General features: G+C 44.4%; 1 protein-coding gene across 1 annotated transcript in view; it reads right to left on the reverse strand.

Annotated features, from left to right (window-relative positions):
* Positions 1-21,994, reverse strand: part of TBCD (tubulin folding cofactor D) — a 177,067-nt gene extending 155,073 nt beyond the window's left edge. The window contains exons 1-5 of the mRNA XM_067716312.1: positions 21,661-21,994; positions 20,327-20,377; positions 4,585-4,682; positions 3,515-3,616; positions 2,117-2,263 (exon numbers count right to left, since the gene is read on the reverse strand). Of these exons, the coding sequence (XP_067572413.1) occupies positions 2,117-2,263; positions 3,515-3,616; positions 4,585-4,682; positions 20,327-20,377; positions 21,661-21,868 (606 nt within the window). The 5' untranslated portion in view covers positions 21,869-21,994. The remainder of the gene's footprint in view (positions 1-2,116; positions 2,264-3,514; positions 3,617-4,584; positions 4,683-20,326; positions 20,378-21,660) is intronic.
* Positions 21,995-22,216: the final 222 nt, after the last annotated feature.

Genomic DNA, 22,216 nt, shown 5'->3' on the forward strand with positions numbered 1-22,216 from the left:
TAAACACACGATGTAGACCTCAGGGACCCACTCAGCCACCTGGTCCCACACTCAGCAGCTCCACAAGAGCCCAGGCTCACAGACAGAGGCCAGATTCCAAAGCTGCACGAACCACTCATAACGTGAACTCAGGGCTGCAGCTGCCACATGTGTGCTCACCCTCAGGGAAGTGCCCAATCCTCATACAGCACGTGGCTACACCCCTTGAAACCCACATTTGCAAAAGCAGCAGAAAAATGAAGAGTGTATGTTGTTACCCAGAGTGTGCACAGAACACTCCTGGAACCCACCAGCACTCTGGCATTCACAGCAGCTAGGAGGCCCGGCTCAGATACAGGAGGGCCGAAGTTTAACGCAATTACACCTTAAGAGGTTTCCACTTCTCATCTCAACTGTTTTCCAAATGATACACTTAAAAGATCTATTTTCTGGAGGACAAATTGTTAGAAATTAGGTCCTCTCCCCAGGCAATCCCACTTAGGAGACAAGCACCCAAAGGGTTAACGGAACACAGCTAGAAACAAACCACCTACCTAAAAAAGACTATTTTAGAAATGAAGATACAGTGGAGCACCGTGTCCCTTAAAGACTCTGAGGGAGACGTCTACTTACTGACACAAGACATTCAGACAGTCCTGCTCAGGGGAAAAGCAGGTCCCAGAACAGCAGGACACCAGGGGCCCTAGTACACAGGGGCCGCGCGGAGCACTGTGAAGGACGGGCAGGGAGCCAAACCCTAGGTTCAAGTTTAGATCCACCGCATGTGAGAGAGTGAGCGGGCTAAGTCACTTATTTTTACACCTGTTGCCTCTTCAGTAAAATGAGGATAAAAACAGTGAACTGCCTCATTAAGTAGGATGAAAGGAGTTAATGTATGAAAAAGCCTTTAGTGGGATTGCCTGGGGAGTGTCTGGCGCACAGCAGGTGCTCAAAGAAGCTTAGTATAAGTAAGTGTCAGGGTCAGGCTCTAAGATGGGCCCTGGTCCTTCCCACCAGTGCCCACGTCCCGTGTAATCCCTCCCACGCGGTTGGAGGACACGCTGACTTGCTTCTAACCAAGAGAATTCAGCAGGGCGTGGGATGTCATTTCCATGATTGGGCCACACATGAGTGTGACATGCATCTTGCTACAGCCCCTGCCCCTTGCTGGCTTTCACAGAATAAGCTGCCATCGTTGGGGGCGCAGGGTGGGTTTCGAGTGGCAAACAGCCGGCAAAGCACTGAAGCCCTTGGCCAACACCCTCGAGATCTGACTCCTGCCATGACCATGAGAGCTTGGAAGCGACCTGCCCCCAGGCGAGCTCTGCCTGCAGCCTGGGGAGAGCTCGAAGGACAGGGCGCAGCGAAGCCACAGCCAGATTCCTGACTCACAGAAACTGTGAGATGAAGAATGTGTGCTGTGTTAAACCACTCAAGTTCAGGGTAATATTTTCCACAGCAAAAGATAATACAATAATCTATGTCTACACACATAACATCTGTATCAGGAGAAGTTTGAAGAAAAACACAAGTGTTATCTCTAGGTATTTGAGAGATTTCACCTTAATATTCTTCCTGCTTTTTATTTTCTGATTTTCCTACAATGATCATGTATTATTTATGTAATGTTAAAAATTAGATTTTAAATGGACCTTTAATTTGTCTTACCATTACCCCCTAAAACCTCTTCTAAGTTATCATCAGAGTATCTGCACTGGGCTTCCCTGGTGGTGCAGTGGTTGGGAGTCCGCCTGCCAATGCAGGGGACGCGGGTTCGTGTCCCGGTCTGGGAGGATCCCACATGCTGCGGAGCGTGAGCCCTGGCTGCTGAGCCTGCACGTCCGGAGGCTGTGCTCCGCAACAGGAGAGGCCACAGCAGTGAGAGGCCCACGTACCACAAAAAAAAAAAAGAGTATCTGCACTATGTACAGAGAAATAAGATTTGCTAAAGTAATTCATCCTGACCCCTTTAGGAATTATCAGTTTCATGGTAAGTTATGAAATGGAATTTCACTTCACTGAAAAACAGTAACAATGGCTGAAGAGATAAACACATGTCACAAGTGTACCTAATTAAGCCCTAATGGCATGAGAAAGGACACTGGTCAGCAGCTCATTACTTCACAGCCACACTCACCTCTGCTATCTGGAGGATACGGTCCATGGTGGACACTCGCTCTTGCCCAGGCTGATTGTGGAGGTTGCCATCAAGGCGTGAAAAATCAAACGGGATCAGGCAGGTCACGGAGAGCCACAGGAGGAGAATGTAGCGGGTCTCCCAGGTCTACAGGGCCAAGTCAAAGCAACATGACTCCTGTGCAAGGGCACCACGCAGTCCTGCTACCCCCTCCCGCTCAGCGCCCACCCAGGCCTCCAAACGCCAGGGCCTCGGAGCCAGGCTGCAGAGCACCGCACCCCACCACATGCCCTGGGGCATGCAGCCAAGAGAAACAGCAAAAGGAACAAAGAAAAATCATAACATGTCAGTCTAATGGCTTCTCATCACTGGCACCCTTCAGCGTGCAATCAGCTGTTCAAGAAAATGGAAAACAGAGAAAAAGATTAAAAAAACATAAGACTTAAGAAAAAATTCTCAACTTCCAGTCACAGAGGAGTCAATAAAACAAGATTCTGCTTTGGTCCCAGACTCCCCATCAGAGGCATGAGAAGCAGAGGAGAGCAGGGCACATGCACAGCAAGACAATTCCCTGAGTTTGCAGTTACAACCTGCGTGCCCTTCTGAACGTGTCCTGGGCCCAAGAGCGCTCCCCAGCACGCTGGACTGCAAGGTTGGCCACTGGCGGGCATCTGGGAACCTGGTTTTCGGGGAACGTTCCCACCATTCCCTAACTGATGAGGGTCACTCTGTGCCCAGGCCGTTTGTACCAACCATGTGGCTTATGCTGAACACCTGCTTTCCTTCTGGGTTTTAGTATGTGCCTGGCGGAGTACCCACATGACCAGCCCGCACAGAAATTGTGGGTGCCGGCCCCTACGACCTTCCTGGTGGACAACACCTCATACGTGTTCTCACAACTTGGTGCTGCGGAATCACAAGTGCCTTGCGTGACCCAACGGGGAGACGACTCCGGAAGCTCACTCCTGGTTTCCTCTGGACTTCGCCCCATGTGCCTTCTCCCTCTGCTGATTTTGCTGTAGTAAATCATAGCCATAAGGATGACTACATGCCAATTCTTGTAGTGATCCTAGGAAATCACTGGACTTGGGGTGGTCTTGGGGACCCCCAACATAGTTCTATTTTAAGTTAAAAAAATTTGGATGATGATATAGTTACCATCACACTGTATGGAGGTTTATTGTTTTCTTTATAAAGGGCATTTTTTTAAACAAAATAATTTAAAGTAACATACATAAAAAGAGAAAGCCAAAGAAAAAAAATGAAAAGAGAGGGAATGATACAAAATAGTATAAGATAAAACTGAAGGAAACAGGAAAGGAAGCTGCCAGTGCAGGAGCAGGGAAAACCAGGGAATAAGTCGGGGGGACAGGAAATGAAGAGGAAAGGGACACTCACTTCATGGTCTTTAGGATTCTGATCTGTAAACATATCCAAAACAGGGTGCACATCAGCTACTTCGTGTGGAAATAAACGAAGAAATGTTTTATATCCTCGAACCTATCAAATAAAGACATTGAATTATTATATAATTAGAAAATAAAGTAGCAAAATTATTTTTTTCTCTATTACCAAAAATCACCACCTATGCCACCCAATGATCAAAGAGAATTACATCACATTACAGTGATACAACTTAGTAAGACTAACAATAAGAAAGCTACCTTTACTTCTTAAATCATTTCATAAATATGTTGTCCCAATTTGACCAACCAATCTTGATTCATCAGAAATATAGCTATGTTACAAACTAACAAGTTTTGCTTCTACCTTGATTATGAGGAATAAGTCCTCGGGAACCCAGAAGGTCCCAAATTCATTAAGGCTTCCATGAAACGCGGTGGCACTACACCTTCAGGAGAGACCCTGCATTCAACTAACTGAGGGCAAGGAGTGTGCACACAGGCCTCCCTCCACCACACAGCAGGTCCCACAGAAGCAAAACCCCAGCCAAGATGGCCAAGTCTCTCCCATGGTACGTATGAGCCAGCACACACATCACCTGGGAGCCTGTAAGAATGCAGAATATCAGGCCTCACAGCAGACCCACTTACTCAGAATCTGCATCATAAAAAGATCCCTGAAAAGCTATCTGCACATCCACATCTGAGAAGCACTTCCACTTCCAAGTTTATTTCCTTTTTCCTCGTAAGAAACTTTTCTCAGTTACTCACATATATATACGTATATATGTATATATATCCTCTCCGTCCCTTTCTGGCTAGCTGGTGCTTGATCCATTCAAATACAAGACGCAGAAAACAATGCTGAAAAGCACTGTTTCAGCCAAAGGGTCCCCTGGATCACTAACATCTGATCTCCAGCACATGGTAAAAAGAGAAAGCATGAAACCCACAACTTTTGTATGAGAACAATCTTTCCTGAGAGATACCATTTTGGAAGGTACTTCTGGACCGAGTATATTAAGAAAGTGTTCTGTCAACTACAAAGTGGTACGTAAATATCACCTTGGTGATGATGTAAAGAAATTTAAAAGCCAGATGTACGAGGTCAGCCGGAGATTTCTTATCTCGCACAAATTCCAACAACAAGTTCATCATCCATTCTAGGGAAAAACATACATAAAATATTTCCTGTTAAACATCAACATGACATTAAAACAAAATGCCAAAAGAAAAAAGGGCTATTTAGAAATATAAGAATGGTTTAATATTAGTAAATCTATATAATCCAAAGTATCAATAGAGCAAAAGAAAAAAAAACTTTCATCTTCACAGTTTCTAAAAGGGCATTAGAGTTAATACAACATTCATTCCTGCTTTTAAAATGTAAGGAAAATATTCTTATTTTTTATTATTATTCTATATCAAATCAATATCTAATACCATGCTTTACAGAAAATACCTCTACAACTACTATGACCTAGTAACAAGCTGGTTCTAACCAACGTAATAAGACAGAAGAAAAAGGATTTCCACTTCCAGTTATACAGGAATAATTGATATGGAACTGCCTTACCACCACCAACAATTAGAGAACAGGACAATTATATTTTCAGACACTGGAACAACAGGCAGCGCATGGTAACAAACCAACTCCAATCTACAGCCACTCAGGCCGTCCACCAGAAAGTAATTTTTAGAACCCAATGCAGAGAGGGGGGACTCAAGCATAGCAAAGACTGGAGTTCCAGGAGGCTGAGTCAGCTGAAATTTGCAGGGCAGCATGCCAGAGGAATCTAAGCAGAGAATGAGCTCTGGAAGTCTGCAGAGGTCCCCTCGAACCTTTGGGTGAATCTTCACAGGCACAGTGGTTAGTCCACTAGGCTGGGTAAGAACTGCCAGGAAGCACTAAGGCAGCGTTCCCATAGCTCATATAGGGCTGGCATTCAAATTCCACAAGGCCAGAGTGCAGAGTCCTTGTTGAGCACCCAGAGCAACCAGCAGACATTCCAGAAATGTCTCTCCTTAGTATTAACACTAAATTAGAGAAAAGCAAGAGAAAAAGCTATACCTGCCCTAACAAACCTTAAAGGATATACATGATATACAATTAACTAAACTGTCTTGCCAAACTTCAACATTCTAAAGACAAAAAACTTAAACCCAACAACATAACAATCACAATGTCCATGATCCACTAAAAATTTATTAGACATATAACTAAAACTGCTGTGACCCCTAACAGAAGGGAAATCAGTCAACAGAAATGACGAGGGACTTCCCTGGTGGCGCAGTGGTTGAGAATCCATCTGCCGATGCAGGGGACATGGGTTCAATCCCTGGCCCAGGAAGATCCCACAGGCCATGGAAACAAAGCCTGTGCGCCACAACTACTGAGCCTGTGCTCTAGAGCCCATGAGCCACAACTACTGAGCCCGCATGCCACAACTACTGAAGCCCACGTGCCTAGAGCCCGTGCTCCGCAACAAGAGAAGCCACCACAATGAGAAGTCTGCACACCACAACGAAGAGTAGCCCCCGCTCGCCGCAACTAAAGAAAGCCCGCGTGCAGCAAAGAAGATCCAACGCAGCCAGAAAAATAAGTAAAAAAAAAAATAAACCTGGGCTTCCCTGGTGGCGCAGTGGTTGAGAGTCCACCTGCCGATGCAGGGGATGCAGGTTCGTGCCCTGGTCCAGGAAGATCCCACATGCCGCGGAGCGGCTGGGCCGGGAGCCATGGCTGCTGAGTCTGCGTGTCCGGAGCCTGTGCTCCGCAACGGGAAAGGCCACAACAATGAGAGGCCCGTGTACCACAAAAAATAAATAAATAAATAAATAAATTTATTTTTAAAAAAAGAAATGACCAGAAATGACAAAGATGATATAATTACTAGATATAAACTTTAAATACTACAAAATATCCTCAAGGATGTAAAAGAAAACATGAACAATATACAGCACGTGGACTTCTTAGTTGCAGCATGCAACTAAGATAGATATTTAAAAAACAGAAGATATGTAAAAAACAAACAACTTCAAGAGCTGGAAAATAAGATCCGAAATGAAAAATTAAATGGGATTAATAGCAGATGAGACACTGCAGAAGAAAAGATCAGAGAACTTGAAGACACAGTAATAAAAACTTCTACCCTAAGGGGAAAAAGGAAGTAAACAACTAAACAGCCTCAGCAACACTGCCACAGTATCAAGTGTATCCGCAGATGTGTGACTGGAGTCCAAGCGGGAGAGGATGGAGGCAAGGGCAAAAGAAATACCTCAAGAAATAAGAGGCAAAAAATTTTCAAATCTGATAAAAACTATAAACCTATCAATCCAAAAGTTTCAGCAAACTCAAAGCAGGACAAAAAGGAAAAAAAACACACCATGGCATGTCATAATCAAACTGTTGAAAACCAGCAGTAAAAAGAAAATTCTAAAAGCAGCCAGAGAAAAAAGTACACACTACACAGAGGAATAGAGATGAGTAAAGACAGACTTCCCGGGACTTCCCTGGTGGTCCAGTGGTTAAGAATCTACCTTCCAATGCAGGGGATGCAGGTTCGATCCCTGAATGGGGAACTAAGATTCCACTAGAGCTCCGCAGGGCAGCTAAGCCTGCGTGCCACAACTAGAGATCCCACGCACCACAACTACTGAGCCCATGCGCCACAACTAGAGAGAAGCCCATGTGCGGCAACAAAAGATCCCACATGCTGCAACGAAGGTCTCACGTGCCACAACTAACACCTGACACAGCCAAATAAATAAATATTGAAAAAAAAAGAACCAATCAGAACCAACCAAGCCATATCTTTTAAAATGCAGAAAGAAAAAACTGTCAACCTAGAATTCTATAACCAGCAATATATCTTTCGAAAATGCAAGTGAAAAAATAAAAAAAATGCAAGTGAAGGGACTTCCTTGGTGGTCCAGTGGGTAAGACTCCGTGCTCCCATTGCAGGGGATCCAGGTTTGATCCCTGGTCAGGGAACGAGATCCTACATGCTGCAACTAAGAGTTTGCATGCCTCAACTAAAGACCCAGCATGCCACAACTAAGAAGTCCACGTGCCACAACTAAAAAAAAAAGATCCCATATGCCACAACTAAGAAGTGGCGCAGCATAAATAATTTTTTTTAAAAAATGCAAGTGAAGCAAACTGTCAAACAAAAGCTGAAAGAATTCAACACCAGTAGATTTACTCGAGAAGAAATGTTAAATTCTTCAAGCAGAAAATAACTACCAGACAGAAAACTACAATCTACAGAAAGCAAAGAATAAAATGGAAATAGTAAAACATGGATAAATATTAAAGACTTTTTTCTCATTTTTAAATTTCCTTGGAAAATAACTGTGTTTAAAGTAAAAACAATACACTGTAAGGTTACAACATACACAGAGGCAAGATGTATGACAAACTGACGGGAGATGGGAGTCCTGCTATGAGGCTCTCACATTATACATGAAACAGGGTAACATCATGTGAAGGCAGACTGTGATACATATTGAGGACACGTATTGTAAATCCTAGAGCGATCATTAAAAATATAAAACAAAGGAACAGCTAATGAGATGACAGTGGAAACAAAATCAAATACCAAAAAATGCTAAATTAATACAAAAGAAGGTAGGCAAAAGAGTAAAGAAGAAACAAAACATAGATGGGACAAATACTAAGCAAAGAGCAAGAATTGAGAGCTACATTAAATTACCTAAACACTACAATTAAAAGGCAAGGATTACCAAATTGAATTTTAAAAATAGGAAGACCCGACTACATTCTCCCTACATGAAATGCACTTTAAAAATAAAAATGTAGCTAGTTAAATGTAAAAGGGATGGACTTCCCTGGTGGTGCAGTGGTTAAGAATCCATCTGCCAATGCAGGGGAAACAGGTTCAAGCCCTGGTCCAGGAAGATCCACATGCCGCGGAGCAACTAAGCCCGTGCGCCACAACTACTGAGCCTGTGCTCTAGAGCCCACGAGCCACAGTTACTGAGCCCACGTGTCACAGCTACTGAAGCCTCCACGCCTAGAGCCCAAGCTCCACAACAAGAGAAGCCACTGCAATAAGAAGCCCACGCACCGCAACGAAGAGCAGACCCCGCTCGCCACAACTAGAGAAAGCCCGCACATAGCAACGAAGACCCCACGCAGCCAAAAATAAATAAATTTATTAAAAAACAAAAAAAGTAAAAGGGAGAAGAAAGATACACCAAGCAATCACTAACTATAAGGAAGCTGGAGAGGCCACATCAGTATCAGACAAAACAGACTTCAGAACAAGGACTATTACAGAGATAAAGAGAACTTTTCTGGGGTGGGCCGTGCCACTCAGTTTTCGGGATCTTAGTTCCCTGACCAGAGATTGAACCCGGGCGCCCTGCAGTGGAAGCGCAGAATCCTAACCACTGGACAGCAAGGGAATTCCCAAAGAAGACATTTTATAACGATATAAGGATCAATTCATCATGAAGACTTAACCATCCTACAAGAGCATACATGAAATTAAAGAACTTCAAGATAAAGCAAAAACTGAGAGAACTGAAAGGAGGAAGAGACAAATCTATAGAGCTGAAGATTTCAATACTCCTCTCCCAAGAATTGATAGAACAACTGAAAACAAAATCAGTAAGGACATAAAAGACCCAAATAACACTACTGACCACCTTATTTAAATGACATTTATAGGGCTTCCCTGGTGGCGCAGTGGTTGAGAGTCCGCCTGCCGATGCAGTGGACGCGGGTTTGTGCCCCGGTCCGGGAGGATCCCCTTTGCCGCAGAGCAGCTGGGCCCGTGAGCCATGGCCGCTGAGCCTGCGCATCCGGAGCCTGTGCTCCGCAATGGGAGAGGCCACAACAGTGAGAGTCCTGCGTACCCCCAAAAAAAAAAAAAAAAATGACATTTATAGAGTACTCCAACCAAAAGCAGAAAGACATTCGTCTCAAGTACACATGGAATTCTGAACAAAACAGAACCATATGCTGGGCTACAAGTCTTAATAACTGTAAAAGGTTGCAATTTGCACCTAGGAAATGCAGAGTAAAACTACAATGAGATACCACTACACACCCACTAAAATGACTAAAATCAGGAAGACTGACAATACTAAGTGCTGTTGAGGATGTAGGGCAACAGGAATTCTCATAGATTGTTGCTGGCAATGTAAAATGGTACATACAACCTTTACGAAAACGTGGCATGTTGGCAGTTTATCATAAAACCCACCTTTACTATACACCCAGCAATTCCACTCTTACATAGAAATGAAAACATACATCCACCCAAAGAATTGTCTGTGAATATTCATAGCAGCACTAGTAACAGCCCAAAGCTGGAAACAACCCAAAAGCCCATCAACAAGTGAAAGAATAAAGTACGGTTCAACAGAAAAGGAACAAACTGCTGGTACACATGCAACAACACGGATGAGTCTCAGAAATACTATTTCAACAGAAGAAACCAGAGAGTATGTAGAACACTGGTTGCCCAGGGCCAGGGTGGGGGTCTTGACTGCAAAGGGACATAAACTGACTTCTTGGGGTGCTGGAAATGTTTTACACCTTAATAGTAGGGAAGGTGCATACATCTGCAAAGCTCAAACTGTATATTTAAAATGGGTGTGTTTTGGGGGCTTCCCTGGTGGTGCAGTGGTTGAGAGTCTGCCTACCGATGCAGGGGACGCGGGTTCGTGCCCTGGTCTGGGAGGATCCCACATGCTGCGGAGCAGCTGGGCCCGTGAGCCATGGCCGCTCAGCCTGCGCATCCAGAGGCTCCGCAACAGGAGAGGCCGCAACAGTGAGAGAGAGGACCGTGTACCGCAACAAAAACAAAAACAAACAAACAATAAAAAAAGGGTGTGTTTTATTGTACGTAAATTATATCTCAATAAAGTTAACTATTAAAAAAATTTTAAAGGAAGAATAAAAAGGTATATACCATGAATAAAGAGATCAAGTTAACATTATTTAAAAACCATATAATTACTTACCTTTTTAGAAAACTCAAAAGAAACTGAAAAAGTAGTGAAGTATTCCATTACACACTAAACCTTGAAAACACTATGCTGAGTTAAAGACACTAGTCACAAAAGACCGTATATTGCCTGATTCCACTATACGAAATGCACAGAATACACAAATCCACAGAGACAGATCGTGGTTACCAGGGACTGGACGGAGAGGGAATAGAAAGTGACCGCTGATGATGAGTGTGAGTTTCTTTTTGGAGTGATGAAAATGGTCAGGAATTAGTGGTGATGGATGCACAACTCTGTGATATACTAAAAAACACGTATACATTTAAAAGGGTAAACTCTATGGTATGTAAAAATATTTTTTTTTTTTTTTTGCTGTGCCGTGCAGCTTGCAGGATTTTAGTTCCCTGACCAGGAATTGAACCCAGGCCCACTGAAGTGAAAGCATCAAGTCCTAACCACTGGACCACCAGGGAACTCCCTATGGTATATAAATTATATCACAATAAAGCTGTTATTTTTTTTTTTTTTTTTTTTTTGCAGTACGTGGGCCTCTCACTGTTGCAGCCTCTCCCATTGCGGAGCACAGGCTCCAGACGCGCAGGCTCAGCGGCCATGGCTCACAGGCCCAGCCGCTCCACGGCATGTGGGATCTTCCCGGACCGGGGCACGAACCCGTGTCCCCTGCGTCGGCAGGCGGACTCTCAACCACTGAGCCACCAGGGAAGCCCAAAGCTGTTATTTTTTAAAATACGTGTGTATACATATATTCCATGGCAGTGTTGCCATTTACAAAATAAGTATACAAAGTATACTTTCGCTGTACACCAGCAAAAATCAGTTAGAAAACCTAACAGACAGTTTCACAAGCGCAATAAAAGATAAAAAACGTACTTAGAAATAAACCTAAAAAAATGTTCCCAGGAATCACCTAAAGAAAACTACCACACTTTACTGAGAGACACAAAAGATGTGAATAATTTAGAGACACAATACTATGTTCTTAGAGAGGAAAATTCAATCTTGTAAAGATGTCGAATCTCCCTACATGAATTTGTGGATTTAATAGAATTTCAAAAGAATTTTCCGGGCATGATAAAATAATTCTGAAGTGCATCTGCATTAATGAAAGGGCAAGACAACAGTGAGAAAAGTAAGAAGGTCGATTTCTGACAAAACAAATTACAATGCAATTAATGCATACCAAAACAAGGATAAAAGAGCATAGAGCTAGATTAAGGGAACAGAACGGAAAGGCTAGAAACAAAGGCCGATATATGTGAGTATTTAACACACATTTACAATGGCATTTCACATTAGGGTTGGCGGTAGCCTGCTGGACCGTTCAACAAATGAGGTTCACAATAGGAATACGAAAAATAAACTTCTAAAGCAAACTACCAAAGGCCAAACACAAAAGAAGAGACTGATAGTTGACAATATACATATATTTTAAAATTGAGTACACAAAATATACTATGTAACATTAAAAGGAAAAAGCAAACATCATGAAGTAGGTCCAGGACCAGCATCCACGACTATTGTTTCCTTTTTCTAAAAGGAACCTTTTCCAGTTCACTTTACATTAAACTCTCAAAACTCATTCAGATCACTCTGAACAACTCACAGTAAGTGTTACTATTTTGTGATCCACTATGAAGACAGGTTTCGGGCAAGAATAAAGGCAATGCCACAGGTCCAAGGCTGTGACTTAGAGAGACGAGGGTCACACCACCTTTCACCTCCTGAGCAATGGGCATTCCCAATGGGAACTGCCATGAACTCAAGATCGACCATAAAAGGTGGCCTGGGGAGCCCACTGCCCTGCCCTTCCCCTGCAGCACTGCCAGCCTCAGGCAAGCTCACGTCTCAGACATCAGATGCATTTTCCCTGTACCTGGCCCTCACCTAGTACCCACCAAACTTCAGTTACCACTCACGAGGCTTGCAAGCTTTCCCAGGAAGAAAGAAGACAGGGCTGATCAAAGAATCCTAGAATCCAGAATTTAGAGAATTTTTAAAGCATTTGTTTAAAACAGCCTTGAGAACTTGTAGATTTCTCATCATCTTCAGTCTGAGGGTCTGAGTGGACTGTCTGCATTTAAATCTTGGCTGGAACACTAACTAGCTGTATGTCCTTGGGTAAGTTAACCTCTCAGAACTCTACTGCATTTTCTTCTCTGTAAACTGTGGTTAATAATAATGACCTTCCAGAACTTCCCTGGTGGCGCAGCGGTTAAGAATTCGCCTGCCAGTGCCGGGGACACAGGTTCAAGCCCTGCTTTGGAAAGACCCTACATGCTGTGGAGCAACTAAGTCTGTGGGCCACAACTACTGAGCCTGTGTTCTAGAGCCTGCAAGCCACAGTTTACTGAGCCCGCGAGCCACAACTACTGAGCCTGCATGCCACAAATACTGAAGCCTGTGTGCCTAGAGCCCATGCTCCACAACAGGGGAAGCCATCACAATGAGTAGCTTGCGCACCACAATGAAGAGAAGCCCCCGCTCACCGCAACCAAAGAAAAGCCTGCACCCAGCAACAAAGACCCAACACAGCTGAAAATTTAAAAAATAATAATTTTTAAAAAATTTTTAAATAAACTGAATGTGCAAAAAAATAAATTAATAATAATAATGATGACCTTCCACAAGTATTACGAGGTTACTATGATGATTAAATTAACTGATTCATTTAAAAATTGTTTAGAACAAGGTAAAAACATTGAGTGAATGGATAAGAATGGACAATTCACAAAGGGAGAAAATACTGTACAAATGTAACAATAAATGTTAAAAAAAAAATTCACCCTCACTAGCAAACAACAAAATGCAAAATAAAAGCACATGATCCCTTTTCATCCTTTAATAGATAACTTTATGTTGGTAAAGATTTCAAATATTTAAATCCAGTCTTGGCAACAATGTAAAGAAAAGGACACTTTGATATACTGTGGATGGAAACATGAGGTGAATTTGAAGTATCAAAAGCCCACCACTCCCACTTCCTGAAAATTACTCTAACAAAGTATCTGGAAATTGCACAAAGAGGTGTGTTAAGGATGTTTGCTGGGCTACTTGCAAGAGTACAAAACTGGACAAAACAGGAGTCTACACACACCTGCCTCTCACTGCTCCTAAGACCCAGTAAAATAAAAGTACAGCTGCACAAAATGGAAAGTCCTGACCAGCTGCAAGAATAGGGAGAAAGCGGTTGTAAAGAATTCTGGGAGAGGGACTTCCCTGGTGGTCCAGTGTTTAAGACTTCGCCTTCCATTGCAGGGGATGTGGGTTTGATCCCTGGTCAGGGAGCTAAGATCCCACATGCCTCATGGCCAAAAAAACCAAAACATAAAACAGAAGCAATATTGTAACAAATTCAATAAACACTTTAAAAATGGTCCACATCAAAAAAAAAAAAAAAAAAAAAAAAAAGGACTTCTGGGAGAAAGGCAGCTCCAAATCAAGCAGGCAGAGAAGGCCATGTCATAAATGCCCACCTGCACAGCCAAGGAGAGCGCAGAGTCAGCAGGTGCAGTGGGGCCCAAAGCAGGGAGGGGTCTGCGATCGCTGTAGCCCCAGAATCACTCACCAGGGACCAAACTCCGAACAAATACTTAGGTAAATGAAGGATTCTCCATACAGCTGTTACAACTGCTAACAGCTATAAAACAGGAAATCGTCAGTGACACAATAATAGTGGGGTACCTTAACACCTCACTTACACCAAAGGACAGATCATCCAGACAGAAAATTAATAAGGAAACACAAGCTTTAAATGACACAATAGACCAGATAGATTTAATTGATATTTAAAGGACATTCCATCCAAAAACAGCAAATTGCACTTTCTTCTCAAGGGCACATGGAACATTCTCCAGGATAGATCACATCTTGGGTCACAAATCAAGCCTCGGTAAATTTAAGAAAATTGAAATTATATCAAGCATCTTTTCTGACCACGATGCTATGAGATTAGAAATCAATTACAGGGAAAAAAAACCGTAAAAAACACAAACACATGGAGGCTAAACAATAGGTTACTAAATAACCAAGAGATCACTGAAGAAATCAAAAAAATACCTAGAGACAAATGACAATGAAAACACGACAATCCAAAACCTATGGGATGCAGCAAAAGCAGTTCTAAGAGGGCAGTTTATAGCAACACAAGCCTACCTCAAGAAACAAGAAAAACCTCAAATAAACAATCTAACCTTATACCTAAAGGAACAAGAGAAAGAAGAACAAACAAAACCCAAAGTTAGTAGAAGGAAAGAAATCATAACAATCAGAGCAGAAATAAATGAAATAGAAACAAAGAAAACAATAGCAAAGATCAATAAAACTAAAAGCTGGTCCTTTAAGATAAATAAAATTGATAAAGCCTTAGCCAGACTCATCAAGAAAGAAAGGGAGAGGACCCAAATCAATAAGATTAGAAATGAAAAAGGAGAAGTTACAACGGACACCACAGAAATACAAAGCATCCTAAGAGAGAACTACAAGCAACTCTATGCCAATAAAATGGACAACCTGGAAGAAATGGACAAATCCTTGGAAAGGTATAACCTTCCAGACTGAATCAGGAAGAAATAGAAAATATAAACAGACCAATCACAAGTAATGAAATTGAAACTGTGATCAAAAATCTTCCAACAAACAAAAGTCCAGGACCAGATGGCTTCACAGGTGAATTCTATCAAACATTTAGAGAAGAGCTAACACCCATCCTTCTCAAACTCTTCCAAAAAATTGCAGGGGAAGGAACACTCCCAAACTCATTCTATGAGGCCACCATCACCCTGATACCAAAACCAGACAAAGACACTACAAGAAAAGAAAATTACAGGCCAATTATCACTGATGAATATAGATGCAAAAATCCTCAACAAAATACCAGCAAACAGAATCCAACAACACATTAAAAGAGTCATACATCATGATCAAGTGGGATTTACCCCAGGGATGCAAAGATTCTTCAATATACGCAAATCAATCGATGTGATACATGATATTAACAAACTGAAGAATAAAAACCATATGATCATCTCAATAGATGCAGAAAAAGCTTCTGACAAAATTCAACACCCATTTATGATAAAAACTCTCCAGAAAGTAGGCACAGAGGGAACCTAACTCAACAAAATAAAGGCCATATATGACAAACCCACAGCAAACATCATTCTCAATGGTGAAAAACTGAAAGCATTTCCTCTATGATCAGGAACAAGACAAGGATGTCCACTCTTGCCACTATTATTCAACATAGTTTTGGAAGTCCTAGCCACGGCAATCAGAGAGAAAAATAAATAAAAGGAATACAAATTGGAAAAGAAGAAGTAAAACTGTCACTGTTTGCAGATGACATGATACTGTACATAGAGAATCCTAAAGATGCCACCAGAAAACTATTAGAGCTAATCAATGAATTTGATAAAGTTGCAGGATACAAAATTAATGCACAGAAATCTCTTGCATTCCTATACACTAACAACAAAAAATCAGAAAGAGAAATTAAGGAAACAATCCCATTCACCACTGCAACAAAAAAAATAAAATACCTAGGAATAAACCTACCTAAGGAGGTAAAAGACCTGTACTCAGAAAACTATAAGACACCAATGAAAGAAATCAAAGATGACACAAACAGATGGAGAGATATACCATGTTCCTGGATTAGAAGAGTCAATATTGTGAAAATGTCTATACTACCCAAAGCAATCTACAGATGCAATGCAATCCCTATCAAATTACCAGTGGCATTTTTTACAGAACCAGAAGAAAAAATCTTAAAATTGGTATGGAGACACAAAAGACCCCAAATAGCCAAGGCAGTCTTGAGGGAAAAAAATGGAGCTGGAGGAATCAGACTCCCTGACTTCAGACTATACTACAAAGCTACAGCAATCAAGACAATATGGTACTGGCACAAAAACAGAAATATAGATCAATGGAACAGGATAGAAAGCCCAGAGATAAACCCACGCACCTATGGTCAACTAATCTATGACAAAGGAGGCAAGGATATACAATAGAGAAAAGACAGTCTCTTCCATAAGTGGTGCTGGGAAAACTGGACAGCTACATGTAAAAGAGTGAAATGAGAACACTCCCTAACACCATACACAAAAATAAACAAAAAATGGATTAGAGAGCTAAATGTAAGACCGGACACTATAAAACTCTTAGAGGAAAACATAGGAAGAACACTCTTTGACATAAATCACAGCGAGATCCTTTTTGACCCACCTCCTAGAGTAATGGAAATAAAAACAAAAATAAACAAATGGAACTTAATGAAACTTAAAAGCTTTTGCAAAGCAAAGAAGACTACAAACAAGATGAAAAGACAATCCTCAGAATGGGAGAAAATATTTGCAAATGAATCAACGGACAAAGGATTACTCCCCAAAATATATAAACAGCTCATGCAGCTTAATATTAAAAAATCAACCCAATCAAAAAATAGGCAGAAGACCTAAATAGACACTTCTCCAAAGAAGACATACAGATGGCCAAGAAGCACATGAAAAGCTGCTCAACATCACTAATTATTAGAGAAATGCAAATCAAAACTACAGTGAGGTATCACCTCACACCAGTTAGAATGGGCATCATCAGAAAATCTACAAACAACAAATGCTGGAGAGGGTGTGGAGAAAAGGGAGCCCTCTTGCACTGTTGGTGGGAATGTAAATTGATACAGCCACTATGGAGAACAGTATGGAGGGTCCTTAAAAAACTAAAAATAGAAGTACCATATGACCCAGAAATCCCACTACTGGGCATATAGCCAGAGAAAACCATAATTCAAAAAGACACATGCACCCCAATGTTCACTGCAGCACTATTTACAATAGCCAGGTCATGGAAGCAACCTAAATGCCCATCGACAGACGAATGGGTAAAGAAGATGTGGTACATATATACAATGGAATATTACTCAGCCATAAAAAGGAATGAAATTGGGTCATTTGTAGAGACGTGGATGGATCTAGAGACTGTCATACAGAGTGAAGTAAGTCAGAAAGAGAAAAACAAATATCGTATATTAACGCATACACGTGGAACCTACAAAAATGGTACAGATGAACCAGTTTGCAGGGCAGAAATAGAGACACAGATGTAAAGAACAAACGTATGGACTCCAAGGGGGGAAACTGGCCGGCGGGGGGGATGAATTGGGAGATTGGGATTGACATATATACACTAATATGTATAAAATAGATAACTAGGGGCTTCCCTGGTGGCGCAGTGGTTGGGAGTCTGCCTGCTGATACAGGGGACACGGGTTCGTGCCCCGGTCCGGGAAGATCCCATGTGCCGCGGAGCAGCTGGGCCCATGACCCATGGCCACTGGGCCTGCGCACCCGGAGCCTGTGCTCCGCAACGGAAGAGTCCGCAACAGTGAGAGGCCCACGTACCGAAAAAAAAAAAAAATAGATAACTAACAAGAACCTGCTCTATAAAAAAATAAATAAATAATTCAAAAAAAAAAACACCCCCCCAAAAAAAGAAAAAGAAAATGCTCCAACTTACAAAACAGAAGCAGAGGAGCCCTTGTCTGCATCCATTTGGTCTGAAACACGGACAGAACCAGCAAGATGAAAAGATCAAATTACAAAGAAAAGCTGACCCCAGGGGAAAGAGGAGAACCTCGGGAACAATAGAGAACAGCCAGAACTCAGCTCAGAGAGACTCGGAAAGACAGCACAGCACTCACGGAAGAACAGAGACCAGGAAAGCAGGTGATTCCAGTGCTTCCCTCAGCAACCCCCCACCTCCAAACCCCAGTAAATCAACAAAGAGAAACAAATCCACAAGGAAAAAGAAAACAGAAGAAACAGTAGCTAAGAGACTTCAGCAGTGACTTCCAAGTTGTAACTGAGCTGCACAGGGGAAGTACAGAAGCAGAGCCCAGCGGTGGGTCACAGCCGGGAGGCCAGAGGCCTGAGGTGCCGGGGTCAGCCCAGGGTAGGACAAAGGTGGGGCTGAAAACAGGAGGAGTGGTCCAAGGCTCCAGGCCACAGTACCGTGCCCATACAGGCAGAAGACTAAAGGTTTACTTTTTTTTTCAATAAATTTATTTATTTAATTTTTGGCTGTGTTGGGTCTCCCTTGCCGCGCACGGGCTTTCTCTAGTTGCAGCGAGCGGGGGATACTCTTCGTTGCGATGCGTGGGCTTCTCATTGCAGTGGCTTCTCTCGTTGCGGAGCACAGGCTCTAGGCGCGCGGGCTTCAGTAGTTGTGGCTCGCGGGCTCTAGAGCGCAGGCTCAGTAGTTGTGGCACTCGGCCTTAGCTGCTCCGCAACATGCGGGATCTTCCCAGACCCGGGCTCAAACCCGTGTCCCCTGCACTGGCAGGCGGATTCTTAAGCACTGTGCCACCAGGGAAGCCCTAAAGGTTTACTCTTGCGAATGGAGAATACCACAGTCACTAGCCATATTTGGGTTTTTTTAACTTAAATCAAATAAAATTTAAGATTCAAAGAAAAAAACAAAAAATAAAATAAAATTCAGTTTCTCAGTCATACGAGCCATACTTCAAGTGCTCCACAGTCACATGTGGCTAGTGGTGACCTTACCAGACAGCACAGATCTAGAACATTCCATCACTGCACAGAGCTATCCTGGACAGAGGTGTCCTGAAGAGAGTAGGCTGAAGGGCTTAGAGCTGGAAACCAGGCTTGGTGCCTGACTCAAAAGGTAATTCTGCGCTAGGAGGCCCACAGCAGGACCCTCCTCACAGGGCCACAGGGCCCAGCAGCTGGGTGTGTGCTCCCCAGGGAGGAAAACCGGACCTGTAAGACAACTTTGAAATATACCAAACCAAGGACAAGCACTCTTATAAAGTAAAAACAACTGTCGAAATAAATTCAAGAACATCTTCTACATGCAAAACAAAGATCCAAAAGCAGAACTATAAGGGAAAAGCTTAGGGACCCAGAGGATCACTCCTGGAAATTCACAGGCACACCAGAAGAAGGCAGAACAGAGAAACGATCAAAAACACACCAGAAGTAAAGCTCCCTGTACCAAAGGATGCAAGTCTTCAGCCTAAAATCGTCCAGCTAATGCCCAGCATAAGAAAAAAAGCCTAGCGCGAGTCATACCCTCCTAAAATATGAGGTTCTAGAAAAGCCTCCCGAAAAAGAAACTCAGATTTGGACATGGCATAACTGGATGAGGGAAGACGATGGACCCATGCCTTCCATCCCCACCCAGCCAAGCTGCCAACCACGCATGAAATGTATTTATTCTGCCTGAGATAGCTGAGAGTTCAGAAAACTTACCTTCTACAAAACCTGTTAAAAAAGAAAAACCAGCACGCACAGCACCAGCCCACTTTTTAAAAGGCACCTGTGTTCACACTGAGGCTAACCCTTGGTGTCTCCCTGGTGATGTGTCTAAGATCTCCACAGCCCTGGGGGCAAGCAGCGCTGATGACCCCATATCACGGGCGGACAACTCAGGCACAGAGCAGCTAAGTGGCAGAGCTGGGATGTAAATCTAGGTGGTCTAGCCCCGGGGTTTGTGATCCCAACCCCCATACCATGCTGCCCTTCAACTGAAATTACTATCGCTACCTTCCTCCTTCTCAAGTTCACTGCCAGGAGCAGGTGTTACTACTGTAGGCCCCATTAACCAGTAAGGCCCGGGCACTTTATCCTGATACCCTCTGCTTGTGCGCAGGCGCGCGCGCGCACGCGCACACACGCGCGCACACACACACACACACACACACACACACACACTCCATGCACCAAGGCCTCTGTGATCATCTGTAACTGAACGATCAAAAATCAAAATCCTCAGCCTCTATTCTTACCTAGGTGTGGGTCCAACAGGTGAGGCTGCTCCTGATATTTGTCCATTATTGCTAAAAAGAAAAACAATGTGAGAATTAACATGCACATGAGCCTGGGAAACACTCGAGTTTTCCCACGCTGACTTGCAGGGCAGCTCCCAAGAGCACAGGCCAACTGAAGTGAGCCCCCACCCACCCACTTCCTCAGGGCCACTGTGCCCTGGCCTCTGCCCTCTGCTTGCTCAGCACACCTTCCTCTCAGGTCCTCGCTTCTTCCTTCCTTCACGGCCTGCTGACAGCCAAGCTGAGTTCTCCCCTTCATTAGACACACACCTTCCACACCCTTCACTCTCCTCTGCCACACACACCAAGCCATGTGCCCTCCCAGGCCTCACACCACGGCCTCCTTAATCCCATGCAGCCTGGTTTCCACTCCTACCAGCAGCTAGAACTGCTCCTATCAGATCCCATGACCACCTGGGTTACGGCAGTTCTTATGCACCACACACCTCCACACCTGACCACTCCCTAGGAATGGGAAAGTGGGCTTTCACTGGTCCCTGGATATACACCTCACCCTCAGGACAGTTCTACGCCAGAGGTATTTTCAGTGCTAACCGCAGCCGACAGCCAGAGAATCAGCACAATCAAGCAACTAGCCCAAGTGGCAGAGGGGTATTCAAGCCCAGGGTTGAGTTGCCGAAGTGTGTGCTCTTTCCACTCAGCCAGCCACACTGACACCTCCTGAAGTTCAGAGTTGTCATTACAAACCCATGAAGACAAAATTATATAGAAATTTCTTTACCTAAAAGGGTCCTCGAGGACGGTTTTACTGAATCACAAAACCCTACGTAGTTATCTAACCACGGGATCCTAAGGAGTCATTTGGAAGTTGCCCGTTATAGACAACTACAAGGGTCCGTCTAAACTTGGAGAACCTAGACTAATGACCAAGCATCCTACGGTGCGCCTATCCGACATCCTGCGCTGTCCTGCACAGTCTTGGCAGAGCCATGGGCGCTGCCTACAGCTAAGGCTCTGGGTGGGGGACCCACAACCGCACAGCCAGCCCGGCCCCCGCCCGCTCCAACCTGTTCTCGCCTCTCCTGCTCCCACTGCCCTGTCCACACAGCTGTCTCGGAAGAAATGCTCTTTGCTGTGGTCCCAGGGCAGGCTGGAGACAGAACTTGGAGACGAGCCGCCCAAGGGAGGTCCACCCGCCCCCTCCTGACGGAGGTCGGCCAGGAGGCCCACTGCCCTCTCCACTTCTCACGCGCGCGCCCGTGTCTGGAACCGCAAGAAAGGAGACCTGCACAGCCTGCGCTGCCCCCTTCCCTCCTCCGGCCCGCACACACCCCGGAACCGCTCCAGGGCGCCCTCCCGGGCCGCGCGGTCTCCAAGCACCGCCGGTAGGCGGCCGAGCAGCTCCTTCGTCTCCGCGCTCTCGCCGAACGACTCGAGAGAGGCGCAGCAGGCCAGCGCCGCGTCCTCCGCCGCATCCTCCGCCCGGTCCTCCACCGAATCCTCCACGGCGCCCACGGCCGGCTCCTCGCTCAAGGCCATCCTCGGCGGCCGGACGGTGCCCGCAGACTCGCAGCCGGCTCCAGACGCGCGCGGGGCGCGGGGCGTGGGACACGAGGCACCAAACGCTCAAGATTGCTGAGACAGAGAAGACGGCAATAACGCCGGCCCCGCCCCACGACCTCCGACCTTGCGCGCCGGCCCCGCTACAGAGCGCGCCGGCCGCCAAAATACTGCGCGCGGAGGCGGTGCCGACCCCGAGTGAGGCGGGGCCAGAGGGCTGGGTGGGGTGACAAGATCCCACAAGCCGGCTGCGCAGCCTTCCCCGAGCACGCGCGCTGAGTTCAGGTCCCGGGGGTCTTTTTGCAAAGCCGTCTGCAGGCGCGCGGG

The sequence above is a fragment of the Pseudorca crassidens genome, chromosome 19 (assembly GCF_039906515.1).
Source record: "Pseudorca crassidens isolate mPseCra1 chromosome 19, mPseCra1.hap1, whole genome shotgun sequence".
NCBI classification, from domain to species: domain Eukaryota; kingdom Metazoa; phylum Chordata; class Mammalia; order Artiodactyla; family Delphinidae; genus Pseudorca; species Pseudorca crassidens.